Genomic DNA, 24,201 nt, shown 5'->3' on the forward strand with positions numbered 1-24,201 from the left:
CCCCCCCCCCCCCCCCCCCCCCCTCCGTCCATTTCATCCTCGTGAACTCAGTACGTCAGCAACGCCTGGAGAGAATGTCTTTAAATCTGGCACAGACGTCCACTTGGACTCAACTGATTAGACTGATTAAAATTTGGTGGGAAAATGTCACAGTGACCTCATAAAACACACTTTTGGCCATAACTCAATAATTAATTTGCAATGAATGTAAATTTCATCTTATCTTATAGAAGGACATTGTGAAGTGATGACATTTTGGACAGAGATGGTCATGAATTTAAACTGCAACTTCACTCGTTGGAAGAGGCAAATAGCCCGCAAGGCGGCAATTCTAGTTTATATATGTTAGACTGTCTATGTTATCTAACAACTTGTAGATATACTTTTTAAAATCTCTATGGGGAGCAAGTAAGGCATTTTTAAATTCTACTCATATTTGCTTTAATTTAAGGGTTCAAAGCTTAGGGTTGGGCATTAGACCAGGGTCTCTGCAAGTGGAATTTTTTTAGTTAGCTGGAATCAGTGGAAGTCAATAGTTACTTGAAAGGTTGGAAAACACATTCCTTTAGACCTTGGATATACTGAAAGGCACTGTAGACTGACACTAAAATATTTTTAAAGGGATCGTTTCAGTAATTTCTTACAATTCACTAACGATAACGTCAGGGATCCAGATGGCATCAGATGACAGTGAGATATCATTGATGCCATCAAACTCCTCTGGGTCCCAAACCAGGAACTCATCTGTCCAGATCTGAAAGCAGAGCAGTATGTGTGTTTTAAAATTATATAGTTTAGGAATTTCAATGGAAAATCAAATATTTACAAAATAATTTAAAGCAAAAATTTGACTTTAGTGCTTGATTTTTTTTGTAATCATGAAGCGTAATCCAATCGATACGACATAATTCACACGTGTGTAGAGAGTTATTGTAAATTCACAAGATTTGCAGCATATCGTCAAGAAATGTTTCATTGAAAACCCACTGTGTTGCATAAGTTGTTTAAAGCTTAAGGTAGAAGTCAGTCACTGAGGAGGTAGATAATCACAGCTGTTTTAATTTTAAAAATGTGGTTTTTAAGGAGAAGGAAAAGGCTTGTTTCCTGAAGCTTTACAATAAGAAGTTAAAAGGAAACTGAGACGCCACCCACCTGTCTTTGCCAAATACTGGTAGTTATGCTCTGGGTCTTTCCATCCTGCAGAAAGGAGAAAACCGTAATGATACCTAATAGATGATTTTAAATTGAGGCTACTGTGTGGACTTTGATTATATCGGATCTCTAACCGGTGGAGTAAAAAAAGCAGAATTTTATCAGCAGTGTGAGCAGAGTGCTTTCACAGCATGCATACCACATTAAGGATGGACTGCAGGATGAGGTCTATGTAGACAGTGGTAGGAGTGGTCCAGTTGTGAACAGGTCGAACTCCGCAGTCATATTTCCTGAGGAGGGTCCTGGTCAGCTGGTTCAGAGCTGATCTCTTTGGCTTCTCTGGCACACATTTAGCCAGATGAGCTGAAAGACAAAGATAACCACCCAGACCAGCTCCAGTTCACTGTGTGGCAATGTGCTTGTGGTAATTTGATTAATTGCTAATTTGTTTAGTGATGAAGCATGAAACTGTAACGTGGGGGTCTCAGGGTCTCTTACCCAATTAGTCCAGCTTTGCTAAAAGGTTTTGGGATGCATCAGTTGCTCTATTTAATATGGTACAGTGCATAGTGGTGGTAAATGTGTTGTTAATGATTGAAAGTTTATCACATTTTTACATTGACAGGCCTAATAGAAATTAAGTTTGTTTTTATGAGTCAGAATTTTTTTTTAAGGCCAAACACTTTACATGTGGGCTTTGTATAGCTTTACAATTCTGAAACGTTTTATACAATAATATGTATTTGCTTACTTGGTGGTTGTGGTGCTTCAAATGCAATGTTTTAAAACAGTACGGTTTGGAAATTGAGAAATTACTAAAACTGAATCTGTGAGAGAACGGATCAAATATAAGTAAAATAAGCAATGAGTCATAGAGCTGCCACACTAAAAAAGGAGCAAACAATTTTGTTCAAACTATCTAAAAACTTTATAGCCAGCTTTAGTTTAATGGGAAATTTTACAAAGCAGAAATGGTTGCAACACAAACATGCAGGCTATTTTAAACTTACAAGTGAATACCTCATACTATTCATGGAAATGCCTTGTATCTTTAGCCAAAAGGAGTAGCTTACCTGAGAGCAACAGAGTCAGCCAAATGAGAGACATCAAGTTCACAGAAATCAGCCTTCCAAAAGACAGATGTTATCCAGATGTCACATCAAAACATCTCCTCTGTCAACACAAAAATATCCACAGTTTCAAGAGTAGCGGTACTCGGTGTAGGGGAAGAACAATGAACAGGGTAGTGCAGACATTTTGGTGGCGCTGGTATTGATTTTCCACTGCCCGGGTAAGGTGATACATATAATAATGACTCCCTGAAGGGTTGTTTAGTGCCAGTGTATTGCTTCATTACAGAGGAGCATAAACACTTAGGTATCTGTTATTTTAAAGCTGTTTTAACCCAGCTGAACACACCAAATGGAGGAAGTCATGATGCAATCTAAACTTCCAATTAACTAGTTGTTCCATCTCCTTTCCTTCTTGTGAAGTTTGTCGTATTTACAGTTCTCCATTAACTTCCCTAACACCTTTATTCAAAATCAAAGATCACAAAGCTTCTAAAGATACCAAAAGTGAGAGTAATGTGTTTGGAATTATGCACAAGACATATAGACTGCATTCAAAATCTTACTTTAGTAAAAGTAAAAAAGTATTAGCAGCAGAATATACTAAAACTACCAAAAGTATTATTATTGGAGTATAAATAGTGATGCATTTATGTGTTCATCACCTTAATCTTGCAGCTGGTAAAGGTGGGGTTCATTTGAGTTATTACTTTAAATACTGCTGCCTAGCATAACCTATAGCCTAATAACACATCATCATTTATTAGTTAATTTACAATTTATATTCATGACAGGTAGGCCTAACTACATTTGTTAAATACATGTAGTGGAGTAAAATGTTTAATATTTGCTGCTGAATTGGAGTGTAGTAAGTAGGATAAAATGAAAATACTTAAGTAAAGTACAAGTGGGTATTGAGTTAAAGACTTATACCCCACCACAAATCATCCGGGTATTAAGGAAGTCTGTCACTGCATTGCATTAAGAACTGTCCTGTCACGTTAATTGTGTAAGAGAGGGCGCGTGCTTTAGCGATCGCTCTCGCCCACGCGCATGTCCTAACAGGTGAGCGCGCGCGCAGCTAGTCGCTCTCTGAGATTGTGACAGATGGAGCTGGTTTGACGCGGAGTCGGGGTTTGAAAGCGTTTGGTGAAAACAGGAAGAAATCCACGTCTTTTCTTTTTTCATCTGCAATGAGAGGTGAACAGACTGAAGATGGAGAGAACTCAGCGAACTCGGTGAGCCCAAAGGATGACGGAACCAACATAACAAAGTGACATTTGCATCGGAATGCACGAGGAACTAACGTTAACACTAACCCCAATGATGTGCGAAGGCCAAAGCTGTACTAAAAATCTGGAATTTTAAAGTTACTTTTAACATCGTTTTTATTTAAACACTAGGTAGAAAAAAAAAATAAAAAAGATTAACATAATATTTAGAAAAGAAAGAAAATACACCAAGAAGCTCGTATTCTAGTCAAATTTGAATTTTGGAAATTAATTTCTTAAGCTGCATATTTACATGCTAAATTACTGGCATTTTGGTTTGAAGGCAAATTCAGCGAATATGACAAACAAATGTCTGATAAATAAAATGTTCACATTTTACGTCTGATGTCCTCAGTTGCTAGTCTCATAGGACACATGATTTATCAGTACCATATTCCATTAAATAACTACATCATTCTGGAGTGTAACACTTCATTTAATCAGTATTTGGCTCTGTAGCCATTAAAGCAGCCTTCAGCTCTATCCATCGGCATTTCTAATTAACCATTCCAGTAGACAGTCATTGAGCCAAGCTTCTAATTATGTTATGTACTAAAGGTTAGGGTTTACATACAGTAGAACTTCCGTTATACTCTTTGTTTGCCTCATTTTTCTATTTGGTATTGACATAGGTGTGTGTGTGAGAGAGAGACCCAGTGCCTTAGTCACTCTGGTCTGGTGGCATGGTGAGTGGAATGATAAACAGAAGCCTGTGCTATCCATGTCAGCAACCTAAAATAGAGGCTAACTAAGAGGGTCTCAGATAGCCCCAGGGCTCCATATAAGTCTGGTCAGCCTGCTCTTGGCATCCTGTGTGTGTGTGTGTGTGTGTGTGTGTGTGTGTGAGTGAGAGATACCCTGACATGTACACCTGCTGTTGGGTTAGCAGGCTTTATATAGCGCCGCTCACTCAGCAGGCTTATGTTATTACTTTCCAATACTTTATGTCTATGAGGTCTAAACATATGACGGCTTTTGAGAGTTTGTGTTTACAAATGTTGATGACCTGTTCAAAGGTGGATGATGGGATGTTGCCATGTTGGGAAGCATTTGGTTTCCCCCCACCACATTTATTGTAGTGTTTGAGTTTAGTTTAAAGGAAACGATTAGGCTGATATAGATTATTCAACATATCACCCTTACCAAGAATACCCTTGTAAAACACAAAAAGCCTTTTTTTATAATTTTCAATAAGAAAAATACACTTATTTGTCAGTGCAGTAAATATTAAGCTACCGCGAGCAGCCAGTTAGCTAAGCTTGGCTGGAAACTGGGGGAAACAGCTAGTCTGGCTTTGTCCAAAACACGGTCCGCCTACCAGCATCTCTGACGTGTAAAAAGTACAATTTGCCGTTTTATGAGGGGGTTATGTGCTTGACTATTTGGTGGCTGAAACTAGTGTCTTCCTAGAGGAATCGGTCCATCATCAATCCTCTCATCTAACGCTCGGTAAGAAAGCGACTATAAGCATATTTCAAAAAATGTGTTCAATGCTGCTGACTGAAGCCGCTGAGTTTGGCTCTGTTTCATTAAGCCATTGTCAGGACCCAGCTGACATGTGGACCTCATATAGGCATGACGATGTTGACATTTGGACATTTGTCCTTCAGCTCCATATAGACCCCATGTGTGTCTGCACACTGGGTCACAGGCTATAAGTGAGGCCCACGCATATCCTCAGGTGTTCCCAAGAACAGCATGTGGGACAAGGTGGACTGCAAGTGGGACTTTCTTGGGCAAAAAGTGGGATATCTGCTTGTTACCTCAAGGGGATAGCCCACTTGTGGCCCAGTTTTGTCCATTTGGTCAGCCCAAATGGGAGACAAATGCCACTCCATCACTAACCCAAACTATGTGAGTACCACAAAGGACTTGTTGGCTGGAATGCTCCAAGTATCTCAAGCTTGACCATCGTTTCCCTTTTGTCCAATCCTTTCACTCAGCAGAGCAAAATCCTGATGAACCAGCTGAGGGAGATCACTGGCATCCAGGACCCTCAGATCCTCTACAAAGCTTTGAATGTAAGACCTAAGAACTCATCGTCAGCTTTTAGGAGACAATGGATGGTGGCTCCCTTGTGTGTACTATGTTATTTTACTACAATGCAAGCAAGTGAATGGCCTTTCTGTGTAACTTAATCAAAGCACATAATAAGACATAGGCAACTGTTTCATTACACAGATTCCAGTTGACCAAAAGGCATTTTTGTTAGATCTGTTGAGCTAAACAAATTTGCAATTCCTACAGTATGCTGTAAGACCACTTATGACTAAGATAACTTACTGATTAACATTACTATCCAACTCCTCTTTAGTTTAATTTAGTTGACAGTGATCACACTTATCCTCAACCCCCCCTATGACATGGGGGACATTTCAGAAATGATGTTACAGCCAAAATCCCAAATTCAAGTATTTGAGCCTTAGCAGTTGTGGTGTATTAAATGTAAACATTAGCCGGAGGATGGTGTGAGAGAACAGGGTCTTTGGTGACCATTGGTGTTTATTATGTTGTGAGCGTAAACGTGTTAAGAGATGTGTTAAGACAGACCATCCTGTGGAGAACATGAAAGTCTATTCTAAATGTCATGGGAATCCATCCCTAGAGTCATACTGCTAGTTGGCTAAAAAAACATAGCCCTTGCTGTTATTGTGTAATTAATGTTAAAGGAACACTCTTTGATTACATTAAAAGCACCCCCTGGGCGCCTAGTTTCCACCCCAGCACACCGCTTATGTTTTGAAACACAACTGCAAATGAAAAAATCCCTAGGAGCTTGAGTTAATAGGAGCCTCATAAAAGTGATAATTGACAAGCAGTACAATAAACAGTCTGGCTGACTGTTGTTCAGGCATCATCCAACCTGTTGCACCAGGGGCAGACAGAGAAACAGCAGGAGCTCACAGGTTCGGGAGGGGCACGTGCTCTCAGAGTTCTATACAAAATTAGAAATGGTTGTCTACTGCTGGTTTCCAACACAAAAAGGGTGCTGTGTTCCCTTAATTAGGCTAGTTAACTGTATCTAAGTACATGCTTGTATTATTTTAATTACTCGGTGGTTGCTATATTTGTATTTGCATGCATTTCTTATTTGCTTATTTTGCTCTTGTGATGTATGGTATTGCTACATATTCTGCAGATTAATGATATCTAGATATGTCGGGCCTTATCTTTTCCTTGTCCCCTCTCTTTAAGGACAGTCAGGGGGACATTGGAAATGCTGTTGGACTGCTGACAACCCAGTCTGCAGAGGTTCAGGATCCTGGAGAACCACAGGAGTTGGGGACCTCTGCGGAGGCCTGGGAGGGCCAGAAAGGTACATTGGGACAAAACAAGCGTGCACAAAATTCTGACTACATTTACTTGTTAGGATCATTTGTAGGCCTTTTCAGATATTGAATCTGAAACACTCATTTGTTCATTTATGTGTTAAAGTTTATGTAATCTATTGAAACAGTTTTTACTAGTGAGATCTTGCTGACACACTGCTGTCTGTTTTGTCAGGACTCCCTAAGGATGAACTGCAGACGGCCATAGAACTCAGCCTGCAGGAGTCCCACAATGCCCAGGAAGAGGAGAGAGAATTTAATAGGTACAAGAGAACCGGCTTTTCATGCAATGCTTCTTTGTTACTGGTGACTGTGATTTTTTTATTTTTTATTTACTGCTGACTTAAAGTATGAAAATGGAGACAGTAGATTTTCCACTGGAAACAACAGAAGGGAATATGAAAGACTCAGCTGTTTCATATTCTCTGTACGTGTATAAATCAACCTGAAGCCTTGTCGAGCAGAGGTTGAAACAAATGGGCTGAAAGGCTAAAACAGATGCATTTACTTTGTAGCCACACTTGGTTCTGGGGTTGGCAATGACGGTGAGTCGGTCGGTCGCTCCACCACTTTTGGTAAAGACAGAAATATCTCAATACCGTAATAACATTTTGTACAGACATTCATAAGCTTGTTATTGATGATCAGCTGACTTTTCATCAAGTCACACTTGCAGATCAAAGTTTTTAGTCATCCACTGGCTCAAAATGTGATGCAGTCATTAATAATTTACACACAATGAATAATAATGACTTATGTGAACCCCTGATTCTGTGTCTAGCGCAACCATCATTCTTTGGTTAATGACCAAATACCTGCATAAATCATGACATTCTTATCAGCTGTACTTTGTGTTTTGTGCTAAAATAGAAATGCATTCATGATAATCCTCACCTGCTAAACATCAGCATGGTAATAATTTAGCATGCATTTGTCCCTGTCTCATGACACAGTTTGTGTTTTCCTGAGAGATTTAGTCTTCTTATTCAACCTCTGCACAGGACAGGGAGTCTTAACTAAGTCCACCTGTGTTTAATACAGTTGTCAGTTCAGTGCTTTGAAATGGGTAATTTGATGTACTGCAGGGCTCTGGAGGCCAGTGTAGAGGAGAATGCAGCGAGAATGAAGAGGAAGAGATGTGAAGCCCAGAGTGATATGTGCAACCCTGCAGAGTGGATCCGTCAGGACGACTGGCCCGTGGGCATTCGCAATGTTGGCAACACCTGCTGGTTCAGTGCCGTCATCCAGGTGAGAATAAGTGTGAAAGATTGGTTACATCAAAGTGATGGGGATGTACTCTGCTTTGACACATATCAGATACAGTCCCATATGTTTCCTTTTTGTTTTCTCTAACCTCTGTACATAACATTAGTAGTGCCTTGTAATATATATAGTAAATATATTATAACACATAGCATATAGTCTGTTAAGCGCACTAGTGTCCTAGTGTTCTAACAGTGTCTCATATCCTGGTGCTGCTAAAACTTAAAATAGCTCTCGCACTTGGCTGAACAAACATTTATAGACTTGGAGTTTCCCTTCCAAGATATCTAACTTTAGTCTGTCAGAGGCGTCGCACCCATAGACTGTATAAAATTTGGACGAAGTCTCCGTGACGTCACCGATAGGTTTCTGAAGAGCCAAAGTGAAGCTCAAAGTGAGTGTTTTTTCCAACCAGAAGTGACCATATTTGGGCGAGAGGATGGACCTGCGGAAGATCGAGGCTCGATGAGGGCAGGTCTCGTTAGCAAAACAAATGCTAAGTTAGCACCATTTAGCTAGCTTTTGTTAGCCAGGTGCATCGTGAACAACTGTGATATTAATTGGGATGTCTTGTTTGTACCTATCGGAAAAACAAACAAACAGCTGACTCCTTAAAGTGTCTAGTAGTACAACCAGTTCAGCTAACAAGCCAGGTATGGTGAGCGTAGACAGTACTGATACCTGCTAATTGAATAATACTAGAATTTCACTCTCTGAACAAACTGGAGCACAGACTCGTTCAACCAATCAATTTATTTGTCATATAAAATCATACAAGGTACAATTCCACTGAACACAACTGTGCATTATTCACCATAAAACACAGCCTCCTGCAATTTTTCTTGCATAACTAAGCCTCACTTTTCTGTCTCATCTCTTCACTTACTAATGCTAATAGAGTTATTGGAAACATCAGGAAGAAAGGAAGAAGGTGTGGGGATATTTCTGCAAAATGAGAACATTACTCTGAGCTGCGAATTCTATTACAACTCCATTCCAAACTGAATCGGGTCGTTCGGCAGAAACTGGAGCCCCCCCCCATTGAGATGCACAGGCTGTGCACTAGCAAGTGATGTGATGATGGAGCGAGCAGTGGACATCCTGGAATGGACAGAGAGGAGACACTGATTGTTTGTCTTTGTTGAACTCAGATTTGTCACTACATCGATTTAGAAGTCAAACCACCAAAGGACAGGGTTTATTGTCTGGGAATAGAAAAGGGGAAATGAGGCAGTGTTGTTTGAATACAAATGGTGTTGAAATGATAGCCTTTTGTTTTTGTTTTTGTTTTCTGGTGTCGATACTGTTTGTTACAATTGAACTGGTTGTTGTAGATTCAACAGAGCCCGAATCTTGATAAAGCAGTCTCCCTTTAAAAAGTAATTATGCTATCAGATTGAGGCTGAGTGACCACATCATTCAGTTGTCAGCTCATATTCCCTCTGTTATCCTTCGTGGTATACATTACAGTAAAATGGAGATAAGCCATAATTGAATTTCCTACTTAAATGGAAATTTATATATCAAGATATTCATAAGTGCTCAGTAGCTTCGCTCACCACCACCACACATACTCTTATGTGTCATGAGAGGATCTGACTGCGATTAATGTATTTAGTTTATCACGAGTAACAGAAGCAGCTCATAACTAATTGACATGGTTGATGTGTCTGAGCATTATGTGTGAAATGAAATAAGAATACCATCAAATTCAGGATTGATTTTTTCAAAATATGTTCTCCTACAGTTACTAGTATAATAGTAAGACACTAGTATCCTTTAAGGTTAAGGAAATATTCTATTTTATAATAATATAAACTATGATTTTATTAAAACTACTAGAAAAATAGAAATTTGCACCTCATTCATTTGATTGAAGAATCAATCTGATGAACAAAAAAAACCTTATTTTTGATAAGAAGTTGTGCTGTATACAACCAGGGAAATGCTGTTCTTAGCCCAACATCAATGCTGAGTGCTTGCAATCTAACCCCACTACCTACTCTCATGCTTTTTGCCTCAAAGTCAGAGTACATTTCCCGTACGTCTTGTTTCCCAAAACCATCTGAAAACTGAGATGATAGTAAATCCTTGTGAAGCTTATTAACAGGTTTCTCCCGAAGGCATCGTAACATTATAGAAAAGATTACAGATTAATGAGTGTGTCCTACCCACTAGTAGAAGGTTTGGAGCATCTTAAGAAGCTCTGTGTCTTGCAGGAAGGACCGCAAACTACATGTTTCATTAAAGTCAGAAAACCACTTTTTACTTATTGGTAATTTCCCATTTTATTGTCATCTAAATCTGTTAAAACTCCCATGTAGTATCTGGTGAAACATATCAATGTAAGGCTAAATATCATTGACTGTGTTGTTCGAGGAACAAGTTTCTTCCTTGATCTTTCTAAGTTATACCACGACTGCAATGCATGACCACTGTTATCATGATTTGCCAACATCTGACCTTAACCGGTCCTTGTTTTGTTGTCTTGTTGCAGTCACTGTTCCACCTGCCCGTGTTCAGGAGGCTGGTTCTCAGCTACCATCTGTCTGAGCGAATACTGGAGAAGTGTAAGAGCCATTCTGTGAGTAAACTCATGCACAACAGTTGGTTACTCTGCCACTGCCGTTTTCACAGGAGATTTGTTTGAATAATTTCATGTTAAAACGTCTAATTCATACACATAAACATAAGAGGTGATCAAGCTGTGGAGATATTCTGTTATTATGAACATAGCCACCATGTGTTAGTGTAACAGGGGTGAAGTTTGACTCTGAACTTGTGTTAACAGGACAAGAGGAACATAGCTTTCATGCAGGAGCTGCGCTGTCTATTTGCTCTCATGGTGGGCTCCACCCGCAGGTTTGTGGATCCTTCTGCTGCTGTGGAGTTATTGCGAGACGCCTTCAGGACCACCGAGGCCCAACAGGTACAGCACTTAACTTAAGGAGAGCTTAAAGTGTAGACAGGCTGCATCCTGTGATGGGAGGCCCCGTGTCTTAACTGCCTTCCCAGAGTGCGCACTGATGAGGTGAGAAGTGGGCAATTTTCTTAGCCAGATGTTGAGATGAGGTTGAAGCCCTTAGGAACATTTTTTTTTTTTTTGTTAAGCTACTGTTTCCAAGATCAAGAATCAACTCATGTGACTTTATTAATTCTTTGACCCTGACTTAATCCTTTCCTATTACAACTTCACATCTTATCTTATCTCTTGTCTTCATTTCAGGATGTCAGTGAGTTTTCCCACAAACTGCTTGACTGGCTAGAGGATGCATTTCAGCTGGCTGCCAATGAGTAAGTTATATGTTGATGTCATCCACATTATTCTCTCTTTGTGTGCTGAATTACAATAATATAATGTCATGTTTTGCTTTCAGTAAGGTAGAAGACAAACAGAAAAACCCCATGGTCCAGCTTTTCTATGGTACCTTCGTGACAGAAAGAAGACATGAGGGTATGAGTTTTATATTAGTGTTTGTCACAGTGACATCAATATGACTTCTGTTCTCAGTCACTCACATCTATGTGACTCTGCTTAGGTAAGACGTTGTGTAATATCGAGCAGTTTGGCCAGTACCCCCTGCAAGTCAACGGCTTCAATAACCTGGATGAATGCCTGGAAGGTGCTATGGTTGAGAAAGAGATCGAGTCTCTGCATTCAGATCCCGGCGTCACATCTGGCCGTGAGGTAAACAATTTCAACAACCGACTAACAATAGAATTTCTAGGTATGTGGTATTTTCTGATTCTTATCAGGTGTCATATTTTCTCTTGGTTGTAGAGATGGTTCAAAACGTTACCACCAGTCTTGACATTTGAACTGTCTAGATTTGAATTCAACACCCAGCTGGGTCGTCCTGAAAAGATACACAAGAAACTGGAGTTCCCACAAATCATTTATATGGACAGGTGAGCTTTGTACAGATATCACAATCATACATGTGTACATTCCTACAGTTTCCCTTGTTTCTACGGGGCAAAAGGAGCTTCCACAGTATATAACTTTAAAGGACGCATGCCTGCACCACTTTTCACTAGGATTATCTCACAAACTTATGCCATCATAGGGCTGAGTGTATTACAAATGTATCGGAAAAAAATCAAGGTTGTTGCTTGTCTATTCAGATGTTACAACAAATCTTTCACACATGTACTGATCAGTTTTGGGAATTGCCTGATTTTTCTATGTACAGATATCTTCACAATAACATAGAACAGACCCATGAGAGGAGAGGAGAAGTGAAAAAACTCAAGGATCAACTAGCTGCCCTTCAACAGAAACTCGAGTGGTAAGTTACCTCTTAAAGCTGAGATGTGACTTTTAAACCTCTCTGCGTTTTGGAAACAAATCTTGTACAAATCGTGTCCTGTCTTTATTAACAGCTACAAAAACTATGGCTCTGGACCTACCAAGTATCCTCTGGCTGACATGCTGCAGTTTGTGCTGGAGTTCGCTACCACCAAGCCCACAAGTGTTTCCCCGGCTGAAGATCTGAGACCAGCTTCTCCGACTCCTGCAAGCCACCCCCTTAGTGAAGTCATCTCCAAAGACAACAGGTTGAGTACACAGAGGACCAGAGAACTGTACGAGCCAAGGCAATGGCCCCTGAATAAATTACTGTCGACAGACTTTTACTAGCACAGCATAAACAGACCAAAGTTCCTTCTTTACGAAACTTACATTACACCGAAACATTCTCATTCTCATTTCCCAGTGAACCAGAAGACACAGATTCATTGGACGGTCCGGTTTCCAGTGTTTCCAGTTGTCAGCGGACCCCCATATACAAGCCCTTCACCCAGTGCAGACTCCCGGTTGACTGCCCACCACACCCAGCCCCCCACAGCGTCACTGAAGAAGAGCTGCTCTTTGTGAAGACCTGCCTGCAGCGTTGGAGGACAGAAGTAGAGAATGACATAAATGGTATGCTTCTATTACAGTGTACACGCTAACATTGCTTTTAAATAAAGGTCTATAGAATATAGTCTTGATGTTCTTTAGCTATCTTAGCAGCATGGGCTCTGTTTTTGGGCTCTTTAGCTGCAAAATGCTTTTCCCAGGAAATAGATTATATGTCAATTGTCAAGCCCTGCTCTCCCAAACTGTCCTTTTATGAGGAAAATATTGGGTAAAAGAAATAAAAAAACCAAAAAGAAATTGATTTTCCCATCGCTATATGTGTACTTAATTTCTGTGGTTTCTTTCTGTGTTTTGTTTTTGTGTGTACGTGTGTCAGAGCTAAAGGCCAGTATTGACAGGCTCACTCAGACGCTGGAGGGCATGTACATAGACAACTGTCTCTGCCAGGTAAGACTTACACTCGCCTCATTCACTCTGACAAACAGCAATTCAATCACATGTTTTACAACTGGAGCTGCAGAAAGTGCATCGACGGAGATTAGATGAAACTGTATTGATCTCCGTGGAGGAACAGAAAATAATGTAACGTAAACAAGTCAACAGAATACCAATAAGATACAAGCAGATCTGATGAATGTTATACTGCATTGAATGCAGAGCTGCACAGTCACATCTCAGTAGTCTATATTGATCCCAATGCTGTAGGTGTTTTGTACAGTGGCGATTCAACGCTGTCTCCCACTGTCCTAATATTTAGGCACCCTACAGACTCCATGCAGTGCTCGTCCATGAAGGCCAGGCATCAGCAGGCCATTACTGGGCCTACATTTATGACCATGCCAACAAGCGCTGGATGAAGTACAATGATGTAAGCATCACCGAGTCATCATGGGAGGAGCTGGAGCGAGACTCCTTTGGTGGAATGACCAACGCCAGTGCCTACTGCCTGATGTACATTGATGACAGGTTACCCAACCTTGTCACAGGTACATCTCTGTGTGTTTTTCAGTTATATGATTTGATTTTATCAGATTAGATTCATTTTTGAATAATCCTAGATTGAATGTCGGATGTGTGTTTTTGTCCATGTTTTTGTCCATGTTTGTCAGAAAGCATTCATAAATAATGTTCTTCCTTGCAAACAAGAAACAGGATTATGTGTGCAAGGGAGTAAAAACAACACACAATCATGTAAAAAAGAGTGCTTATCAATTATAGAAGTTAAAAGAATACTTACATATTTTTAATGTAGCTTTGACTCAGCTAACCTCATGTTTAAAGGCTATTCCATAATGTTAGAAACTATAACAGTAAAAGCTCAGTCCCTGTCTGTAATAAAAATGTCACTAATTATGTATTATGAACAGTGGCATATGGAAAAATGCCATCGTGTGTAATAACAATTAACTAATTCTCCTGTCATTTCTTAAGTACTTACTGTCAGTATGTGGATTGTTTTGTGTAAGTCTATTACTGACACTACCCCACATCCATCTAGAAGACACAGATGATGAGACCGGCCAGGTGCTGCATGGCATGGACTCCCTGCCATCCGTCCTCAGACGCTACGTCCATGAAGACAACCGCTGGTTCCAGCAGGAGCTCAGTGAATGGGAGGAGCAGTTCTGCCAGACCGCCACCCCACAGGGAGAGTCTACAGCCTCTGCAGAGCCCCCAAACCCCAGTCCAGTCAATGTACACCAAACACCAGTTGAGCCAGCACCCCAGTCAGGACCAACCACTGAGGAGCTGGAGCAGGGAGCTTCTTCAGAGCCAGAACCAGACACAGAAGCGGCGAAAGACCCAGAGCCGGATCCCAGAGAGAAGCCTGAAGGTCTGTAGTGGTGGCTAGAGAAAAGGGAATGGGGCAAGGTTTTTATAGCCACTGTACAAGTAAAACTGACTACTGAACAGTACATTTTATCAGTCATGTGTGCGCTCTCACAGTCTCTCTCCTGTCTCTTTTTTTGACCCCAAAAGAACTTGAATTAACGCCACCACCATTACCCCAGAGCCCCGGCTGCCAGCCAGACGATACCAGCAGTGCGGCAGTCACTGACACCACGGGGCCCAGCCAGGGCTGCACCTCGGCTGAGAGAGAGCTTCAGTGTCAGGTGGGCAAGTCTGTGACTCCCCTGGGCAAGTTCTGCTATGCCCCCTGTAGAATATGGGTCAGTAATTCTAGGCCACAAAAATAAAGTGTGTACATCTGGGTCAAGGATATCATTTCACCACTTAGCATAGCAATGGAGGTCCAGGCTTAATGTCAGGCAGGGTGTAGAGAGTAATGCACAGATAAACTAAAGGTTAGGAGTGATTACTGCTATCAGCGGCTTTATTTGACAGTCAGTAGCTTGTTCAGAGGCATATCATATAATTTACACTTTATCACTTTTAGTTTCCGTTGTTGGAAAATATTCAGAAACACCAGTGCAGTTCAATACAACCTTGCATAGTCTATCCATAATTATTATTTTTTATTTTTTATTTTTTTTAACCTACAATGGCCCTATTTACACCATTAAATGAATCAGCACTTCTGTCAACAGAACATGATTATAAGCCTCATAAATATAAGATTTATTGTAAGCTGTTTCATTAGATGGCATTAAATAAAGTGGTAAACTACTTCATTACCACTTGTGTCCTGTCGACATATCGGGAGCTCCATTTGACACATTGATTTATCACATGCAAATGAATATTATTCCCTAAGTGTATTTCCAAATGTATTCAGCTGCAGACTGTCTGCTGACCCACCTGACTTTATATAATAAGATCAACCTTTCACTGGATACAAGGAGCTATTTTCAATTTCCTTTGCCAATTTGTTCACCTGTTCACCGTTAAAATAGAAACACGTGCTCCACAACATTTTCCAGACTTTGCTTCACAGGTGTTTAAAATGCATACAGATGTGTAGATGAGGGTGGGTGTATTTCTACATGGAGGCACACTATGCAAAGCCCTGAAGAGGATTAGCGGATATATAGATAATGTATGGATGGAAGCCATAGTAATGTGCGTCTTGTTTCTCTGTCAAGACTTCTGGCCCTGAAGCAGAGCTCAGTAACCCGACACCATCTGACCTCCAAGTGAAGAAGGACGACACACAGGCAGCAGGCCTTGGCCCTCAAGCTGAAAGCGAGCCAGAGGCTTCCAGAGAGGCACCTGAACATGAAGCGAAGCAGCAGCAGGAGGAGGAGAAGGAGGCGCAGGAGGTCCCGGCCAGACAGCGACAGACTGAGGACGAGGTCTCAGAAGTGGAGATCCCCAACGTGGGCAGGATCATGGTCAGAGCTGATGCTGATGGATACAATGAAGAGGTCAGAATGTGTTATCATGAATAAATAAATGAAATAGAAGAAAGGATTTGTCTATTCCGAGTCTTCCGGGATGCAGCTATTTTTTTTTTTACTCCTTTAATACATTATTATATTTTACCTTAGACTTAAGATGTGAATGCTTTTTTTGTCAACTTGCCACGAGGTTTACTTTTTCAGATCTGATGTTACATTTATGACACCACCTTATAGATAGTTCCTCAATTAATAATTTAAAAAAATACCCCCCCAACTCAAACACAGAAATTAAAATGAAGGCCTGTACGTGTAAGCTGTTCCTGCTGCTCATTCACAGCTTTTTGTCTAAATGTTGCTGTTTTACAGTTTTAGCTTCTGACTTTAAGGATGTTTTCCATCTCTGACACGATCACCACCAGAGTCCTATTTGAGCAAAAATATATACAATACGTTTGCAACATCCCAGAATGTGGACATGTGTGAAGCCCTCAACAGTTCAGGGTCTTTACACAGACATAATGAGCAGCTTTCATTCTCAAATGGTTTGCTGCCCAGCTGGTGTTATAATCTCATCTTCCTCCTCATTTCCCAGATGATGCTGACTCCAGCTATGCAGGGCGTCATTCTAGCCATAGCCAAGGCCAGGCAAACCTTCGATAAGGAAGGCCCTGAGGCTGGCCTCATCAAGGTATGTATTGCATCTCACATTCAAATCTACATTTCACAAAATAATTAAATAATCATGTTTTCTGAAATAGTTTTGCCACATTGCTACATTAAACTGCTTCCTTTACATTTAAGAGCAATCTTTCCTCTCTATATAGTTTTGAATAGTTATTTTTGTCCCACATATTTATTAGAATTAAGAACAGAAAAACATTCAGATGTAATGAGGTTAATTCATTCATTCATCAACACAGAACAGAACGTGTACTGTATTGAATAACATTAGGCTTATAAGAGGATAAAAGGGCTCCTAAAGAAAAGCAGATATTAAATTAACTGTTCCAGATGTAAGAAGGTCAACGTCAATAACAAGATGAGCGTTTTAACCTCGTCTTTGAGCATTTTAGACTCATGAAATCCAAAATCCCTCACAAATTAATGACGGCACAGAAAATACTCAGAAACACAGAAAACATTGCAAATAGTGTACTAGGGTCTTAGTTATGGGTTAGTTATGGTATACAGGGTCATTGTATCTCATGACGAGATACTTGGGTTGTTACTTGAAGGCCAAAGGGAAAAAATGACTTGTTTATAAGTATTTCTGATGAGATTTCCAACTTTAGTAACCCATTATAAATGAAGAATGTATTAGCACCAAAACTCTTGTTGTATGATTCATTCAGAGGTCGATCAGTCACTGTTAGGTTGCATCAAATTAAATCCATCCATCTACCTTTTTATAGTTTTCCCACCATGAGCATATTGACAAATTGATCCATCTGTTCCCTCAGGCCTTCCACGAGGAGTATTCCCGCTTGTTTGAGCTCTCCCAGGAGGAGACCACACCCCAGGAGGATGCTCGTCTGCAGCACGCTCTGGTCTACTTCTTTCAGAACAAGGCACCCAATCGCATTATTGAGAGGACGCTGTTGGAGCAGTTTACCGACCGCAACCTGAGCTTCGATGAAAGGTACACACAGATACAGAGAAATGGCTCATTGACGAGTCTCGGACATTATTATTTACATTGGGTAATGTTTTTAAAACTTCAAAACATGAGAATACAGATAAGCTATTGTCACAATCTAGGTGAGCTGACATTATAAAAGAAAGTGGATGAAAAACCCCAAAATCCAGAGAAACCTCTAAATTCTAAGACGTAATCTTTTCCAAAATTCACAACATGTTTTTATGTGACAAAATATTCGACTTCAATCCGTATTTGGTGGTGTTAAGCCTTTCAAAAACAACGTATTCACTGCTGTCAAAAGACTCTTTGCTCTCCCACTCGCCGCACATAAAGGAAGGCACGCACTCCCATTAACTGGGAGGTCTAACAGCGGGTGATGATGACACAAAACACCACTACAGACATCCAAATCTTTATTCAAAAGCCTCAATAGAAGCTTCGAATGTTAAAAAAAAAAGACATTTGGTGCAGACCTTTTTCTGTTACATTATATATAAACAAGTTATGAGGCTAAAAGCATTAGGAGCCGTGATGAATTGATTTGAAAACATTTAATGTTCGAGAGTTTTCTATCTGGTTGTTTACAATGTTTACACATAGCAGGAGTAGGTGAGTAAATAATGTAACGTGGCTTCACTCAGAGCAGCAGCACATCATAAGACTTAGAAAAGCAGTCCTAGAGCATTCAGCATGCTTATACCGCCATCTAGTGTCCAGAGCAGAGAACTGCATCACAGTGTGACTGTTCCTGTACCAATCCTTTTGTAAATTAAAAGCATCCATGATGTCCTTTCTGTACATGCAGGGCCATCAGTATCAAGAGGGAAGCTCGAACCAAGCTGCGCCTCATCAAGCCAGATGACATGGATATGGATGAGTACTTGGTGGGCTGATCTCTGCCATTTTGGATATTGACAGATACACTGTTCTTTGGGGATTTTTCTGTCCCATTTTTTGTACTAATTTTGCTGGAAATTATTCTGTCTCTGCTGCCGTCTTTGATTGCTTTAAGTTCAAGAAAAGTATACCAATCATCGATATGTAGACATAGACAGTAAATGTAAATTTGAGACAGACATTTGTCAAAAAAATATCGTCAATCAATCTTGCTACATACAGTATATGGCAGTGTACTGAAACAGCAAAGATATACGTTAGAGACATAAAATGAGGGACAGGCATCTGTTCAGTACAACTTCATGCCTATTGGACCAAAGGTTGACACACTTGAATGTAATACAAACTTAACATCAGATATATCACTTATTAAAAGGATACATCTGTTGCTTTCTTGTTATTAGATTTGTTGACAGTAATACAAATACAGAATATCGCCAGCCTTGTCCTTTAAGAGAGGAGTGAAATGGAATAAATTACTGCCTCGCTGAGTGACAGAAACATGTGATCACAAAATTGAGAAAACAGCGCAAATAACAAATGGAGTTTTTTGTCCTGTGTGCTCTTTCACAGCAGTGGCATGATGACTACAGGCTGTTCAGAACGGTGTTTGTCTACCAGCTGACTGGACTGGAGCACTACCAGCATGGGAGGTAGGTGTCGAATGTAAACCACCACTGCACCGCCCGGCCAGCGTTACATTACATTACAGTCATTTAGCAGACGCTTTTATCCAAAGCGACTTACAATTCAGAGTCTATCACATTTCTACACCGTAGGCACAGCTACGGGAGCAATTTTTGGGGTTAAGTGTCTTGCTCAAGGACACATCGACATGCGACTAGCGGAGCCGGAGTTCGAACCACCGACCCTCTGATTGAAAGATGGCCCTGCTATCCACTTAGCCACAATGGCCCAGCATGTGCGGGTCAGATCAATAAATTGCAGATAATGACATGATGACCGTTGCTGTGTGTGTGTGTGTGTGTGCGTGTGCGTGCGTGCGTGCATGTGCGTGCGTGCGTGCTTGCTGCAGGATGCGGGAGGCACTGATCTTCCTGGCTCATGCGTACGAGACCAACGCCACCCTGCTGAAGAATGGAGAGAAACGTGGTGTGGACAAGTCTCTTATTGCCGTTTACAGGAGGAAATGCCTCACTGTGAGTAAGGCGTGTGTGTGTGACTACAGTACATTATTGTGAAGCATAACATCACTGAGCTCAATCCTTCTTCATAAAGGTTAGAATAACAATAAAGAGGTTGTTTGAATAAAAGTTACAATATGAAAATGTAACTTTGATGATGGCCTGCTGCATTATGGGACATTTCAGGAGTCATCAGAATCATAGCAGTCGTCCTCTGGAAACTATCGGTGTCCATGTGACATTTCATGAAATTTGGCCAATATTTACTGACATATCTTGCTCTGGAACAAACAGACTGGAGGACAAACAGACCAACATTGCTATATTTAGACTGTGTCACTAGCAGGACAAAGGTTTTAGATAAGAAGCACTTGGCTTAGTGTCCTACTTACAGTCTCAGTAGTTCATACAATGCAGTCAGCATTACGGCCATTTTTGTTTTGTTATATTTGAAAAAGTGACGATGAAGTTGAAGTTCAAAGTTCATCATTGACCCTGGAACCAGAAGTTGAGATAAAAACCTCACCTCAAATCCTGTTTAGTATCTGTTCTGGAGCTTCCGATCATATGGCATAAACATTTTTTAATTTCTCATTATCTCATGCTTGATTAGGGATGTAACTTTGCTACTCCGAGTCCTCCTTACTGTGCTCATTATCCCAGCCAATCTGCACCGCCCGATATGCTACAATAAGCATTAATGAACCACTAAACCCGACCCAAACTGCAAACTTTATGCATTATAGTAGCCCAATTGTCAGAACTGAAGACTGAGACAAGCTGAGTGAGCGCCACTGCCAAGGAGTGCAGTGTGAGTGTGTTTGAGAGAGAGAAAGAGAGTGACAGAGGGAAAGAGAAGAATGAAGGTGAAGAAAAACAATGCATATTAAGCTCTTTATTCATAGAATAATTAAGGTGATGGAGAATATCAGGTTTTGATCATTAACTTGCAAATGTATATATCAAGAGGCACCAACACGTAACCATAATATCTACTCAATATCAGGCAACTCATCTGATTATGCAATGTTCTTATGAACTGATCACACAACTTGCAAATACAGAGGAAATCCTCGTGACAATAACTTTTACTCTCTCCTCCATCCTCCTCCTCCTCCTCCTCCTCCACCATGCAGGCATTGAATGAAAGTGCATCCCGGCTGTTTTGCAGCGGTGAGGAGACCAATGTGGAGGAGGGCATCGCCATCATGGAGGAGGCCGTCATCCCCTGCCTTCACCTGATGAGCCGAGACTCGGCTTTATCCCAGGAAGACAGCAACGCCATGGAGAGCATCCGCAGCCACTGGTGCTGCTGCCTGGGCCAGGAAATGGATGGTAAGATCAGTTGAATTGACACATTGTTAGCTCTTATTACAACATTATCAGGACACAGGAATGAAGATGAGGAGATGTAACTTCTTCTCTGAACTGTGCCAGTAGCATTTATTTGCGTAGTTTAGTCTAAGAAATGTGATATATATAGTACTAAATCGTCACACCAAGACTCATTCAAACACAAATATATATCAATAAACATTACAGTAATTAGTCTAACAGAAACAGTAAGCTAGGGTTACATATGAATGAGCATATTACTCCTCAGAGAAAGTAAGTAGCTTCACACATGTGTCATAGACCAGGTCACAAGTGCGATGGCGACACCCTGTGGTTAGACAACGGGACTACATTTGAAACATATGAGTGTCACATTACATTACATTTACTTATTACTTCATCCAGTCAATTACAGCCTGAGCATTGTGACAATACTGGAAATACCCCTCATCACACTGGGCACATACAGACGTGTGGTTAAAAGTACGAGATTCAAACATGACAACAAGCAATCGGCTCTTACTTTCTAGAATCAGAATCACAATCTGGACCACAGGAAGAAAGACAAGTGACTCCAAACTACAATGGAGTGCCAGTGCATGCTGATCTTGAGAACTCACTGTTCACACACAGAATCTGCTTATCAGCACCGGTAAAGCCCACCAATCAACACGTTCTGTATCATTGCTTTGATCTCTACACAAAAAAAGATTAGCGAGGTACATTCGTCATCTGTTATGCCTACAGAGCATCTTATTAAAGTGATATGCACACAGAAGAGTCCATGCCTTTTATACACCGATACTAACACTAACAAACATTAAACCAAAATGAAAAAGAAACAAAGCATTGTTACTGCTCTCCCTTTGTTTTCAGACTCATTGCAGGTGAAGCTGGGTGAGTTTCTGCCCCGGGTTCTGGACGGTTCAGCTGAGACAGTAGTTCTTAAAGACCCACCCAAAGTCCATGTCAACCAGCAGGCCCACGACCTGTGCAGTCGCCTGGCCGCTATCATCGAGTCCATCCACAGCACCTCGATAGTCAGCGTTAAATAAAGTCCCGAATGAATCCCCCAACAACCTCCTTGAGCCGTGCGTCCGACCTGCAAGCAACTTGGCCGATGATTCATCCTGTGCTGACAGACTGGGGTTGAGACAGCGTGTCGTTTTCAACGAGCCAAATCATGTATTTCATTTTATCTGCTGGTTTAGCATTGCGCATGCATATCATTGATGGTTTATCATAGTAAACTGTAAGCACTTTTTAGGGGTAGATAGAGGATGAGGCAGTGTTGTTACCACGTGATTGCTGGAAAAACCCTCCACAGGATGCACAGGTCTCGACATGATCATGAATCCTCTGTATTCTTCAGTGTATGCCTTCTGCCTGCTCAGCACCATCAGAAACCCCCAGTGTGCTAAAAATACAGTACGCTGCTTGTGTACTTTTTAAGTATACTTAAAAAATCATAATGGCCTTGAAGTAGCAGCAGGTTATGCAGAAAAGGCCCATATGGTAGCAACTCACTGTAATTGTTTTTTCTCCAACGCCCCGTCAGACATCATTTAAATTCTGAAATCATGTTTTAGACCTTCAGTGTCCAACTCTCTTCGACTATAAATACATCCTCTTAGTACCCACTCCACCCACCTTCTGTCATGGACAGTTTTGATAGTAGGCCTACGTGGTGACTCTTTTTCCGAACAACTGCAGAGGGAACTGTAAAGATTAATATCACCGTAATCAGCTTCTCCTCCAAAAAGGCCTTTGTGAAATCAAGCTGCCGAAGAAATAAGATGTCATCAGTAAACAAACACGGAAGCTTGAGTCTCTGATTGGCACTCTGAATGTTTTAGTGGCTGGCAAACTTGTTAAATTTAAATACTGGCGACAACTGAACAGTTGTCACTGAATATTGTCACTTGATTGGTAGGATTTATTGTGTTGCTAAGCAGTGTGAACGCACAATAAGGCCTTTAATTAAACAGGGCTTTAAAAGAAAAACACTAGATTTGTACTCCACAGCAACAAATGCTTTTTTTTAAATATATGTTTTATATTACTTTGTATTTTTCCAAAACAGGAAATTTTACTTGTAGGTGAAGCTAGTAAAGAAATATATCCACAGTAACTATGACGCATAAATATATGAAGGGCAGAGCATCCTGTACAACTTTCAAAGAGAGCTGCTCCACGCTCAGATGTGCTGATCGCAGTAGATCTGTGCACTCTAACTATCAGTCTGTGGAAACTCTTCTTTGTTTAGGTCTGACGGTGCCCTGTTGGACATGCACTTTGCTCAACAGATTTTTGTGTAAACTATGTAAACCCTCTGAAAGGAAAGATAACGGAAAAGAGAGGAAATCCTTTTTTTTTTTTTTTTTCTGGTGTCCCAGATGCAATGCAGTATCGCAAATGAATCCTCTGATTGAGGGTTTTCAGCCCTGCAACATGGAGCCAATTCTGGCTGCTGATTTCACGCTGCTTTGTCACTTGTACTCTGCGATGATACTCATTAAATGTTTTAAATACTCTGTGTACTCCATTATCATTGACTGCTTTCGCTTGAGTACGATTTGCTAAAACTGCCCAGCTGTTGTGAGGAATAGAAGTGAAAATAGAAATGTATTTGTGAGCCATTTTTAGAGATTTACACCTTCAGTAGGAACTAATGGAAAGGTCAGGGGAGCTAAGTAGTATTGTGAGAGACCGACTAATGCGCTGTTGGTTTTGGTCTTTTAATGTGATTCAGTGACATTAAGAGAAATACAAAATACTTTCAGGCTTATCAGTTAACATATATAACTGTTTCCTGACCCCCAGCCATTTAATCTTTAATAATTATTAGGTCATGAGTGATTTTATTGCCACTGGCTTATTTTGTTCTCCCTCATGCACAGATTTGGTCCTTGCATGGCCAGCTGCAGTGACATTGCT

General features: G+C 40.7%; 2 protein-coding genes across 4 annotated transcripts in view; one reads left to right on the forward strand and one right to left on the reverse strand.

Moving 5' to 3' along the window:
* The window catches only part of htr3b (5-hydroxytryptamine (serotonin) receptor 3B), a 6,151-nt gene extending 3,892 nt beyond the window's left edge, over positions 1 to 2,259 (reverse strand). The window contains exons 1-4 of the mRNA XM_031869036.1: positions 2,226 to 2,259; positions 1,352 to 1,515; positions 1,153 to 1,197; positions 645 to 754 (exon numbers count right to left, since the gene is read on the reverse strand). Coding sequence (XP_031724896.1) covers positions 645 to 754; positions 1,153 to 1,197; positions 1,352 to 1,515; positions 2,226 to 2,259 — 353 coding nt within the window. The remainder of the gene's footprint in view (positions 1 to 644; positions 755 to 1,152; positions 1,198 to 1,351; positions 1,516 to 2,225) is intronic.
* A 1,055-nt stretch (positions 2,260 to 3,314) lies between these two features.
* Positions 3,315 to 23,798, forward strand: usp28 (ubiquitin specific peptidase 28). Of its 3 annotated transcripts, none has more exons than XM_031869031.1 (26): positions 3,315 to 3,460; positions 5,437 to 5,514; positions 6,689 to 6,809; positions 6,998 to 7,085; positions 7,908 to 8,070; positions 10,583 to 10,669; positions 10,877 to 11,014; positions 11,312 to 11,379; positions 11,463 to 11,539; positions 11,625 to 11,773; positions 11,867 to 11,994; positions 12,279 to 12,374; positions 12,469 to 12,642; positions 12,801 to 13,009; positions 13,323 to 13,393; positions 13,704 to 13,932; positions 14,445 to 14,780; positions 14,927 to 15,060; positions 15,991 to 16,272; positions 16,841 to 16,936; positions 17,709 to 17,887; positions 18,693 to 18,771; positions 19,358 to 19,437; positions 19,821 to 19,944; positions 21,066 to 21,264; positions 22,141 to 23,798. In XM_031869031.1, exons 1-26 carry the CDS (start codon positions 3,416 to 3,418, stop codon positions 22,317 to 22,319), a joined length of 3,609 nt encoding a protein of 1,202 aa, XP_031724891.1. In that variant the 5' UTR covers positions 3,315 to 3,415; the 3' UTR covers positions 22,320 to 23,798. The 3 variants fall into 3 exon arrangements, with proteins under 3 accessions (XP_031724891.1, XP_031724893.1, XP_031724892.1); XM_031869033.1 differs by having other exon boundaries at positions 14,448 to 14,780; XM_031869032.1 differs by having other exon boundaries at positions 5,440 to 5,514.
* The last annotated feature ends 403 nt before the right edge of the window (positions 23,799 to 24,201 follow it).

The sequence above is a fragment of the Anarrhichthys ocellatus genome, unplaced genomic scaffold (assembly GCF_004355925.1).
Source record: "Anarrhichthys ocellatus isolate YVR2014 unplaced genomic scaffold, GSC_Weel_1.0 scaffold45, whole genome shotgun sequence".
NCBI lineage: Eukaryota > Metazoa > Chordata > Actinopteri > Perciformes > Anarhichadidae > Anarrhichthys > Anarrhichthys ocellatus.

Bases quoted from the DNA above. Each gene is read 5' to 3' on its own strand.
- usp28 (XM_031869031.1), top strand. From the start codon at position 3,416: ATGAGAGGTGAACAGACTGAAGATGGAGAGAACTCAGCGAACTCG. The intron at 10,670-10,876 runs GTGAGTAAACTC...TTGTGTTAACAG, and splicing joins AGAAGTGTAAGAGCCATTCT to GACAAGAGGAACATAGCTTT. The intron at 15,061-15,990 runs GTGGGCAAGTCT...TTCTCTGTCAAG, and splicing joins AGAGAGAGCTTCAGTGTCAG to ACTTCTGGCCCTGAAGCAGA.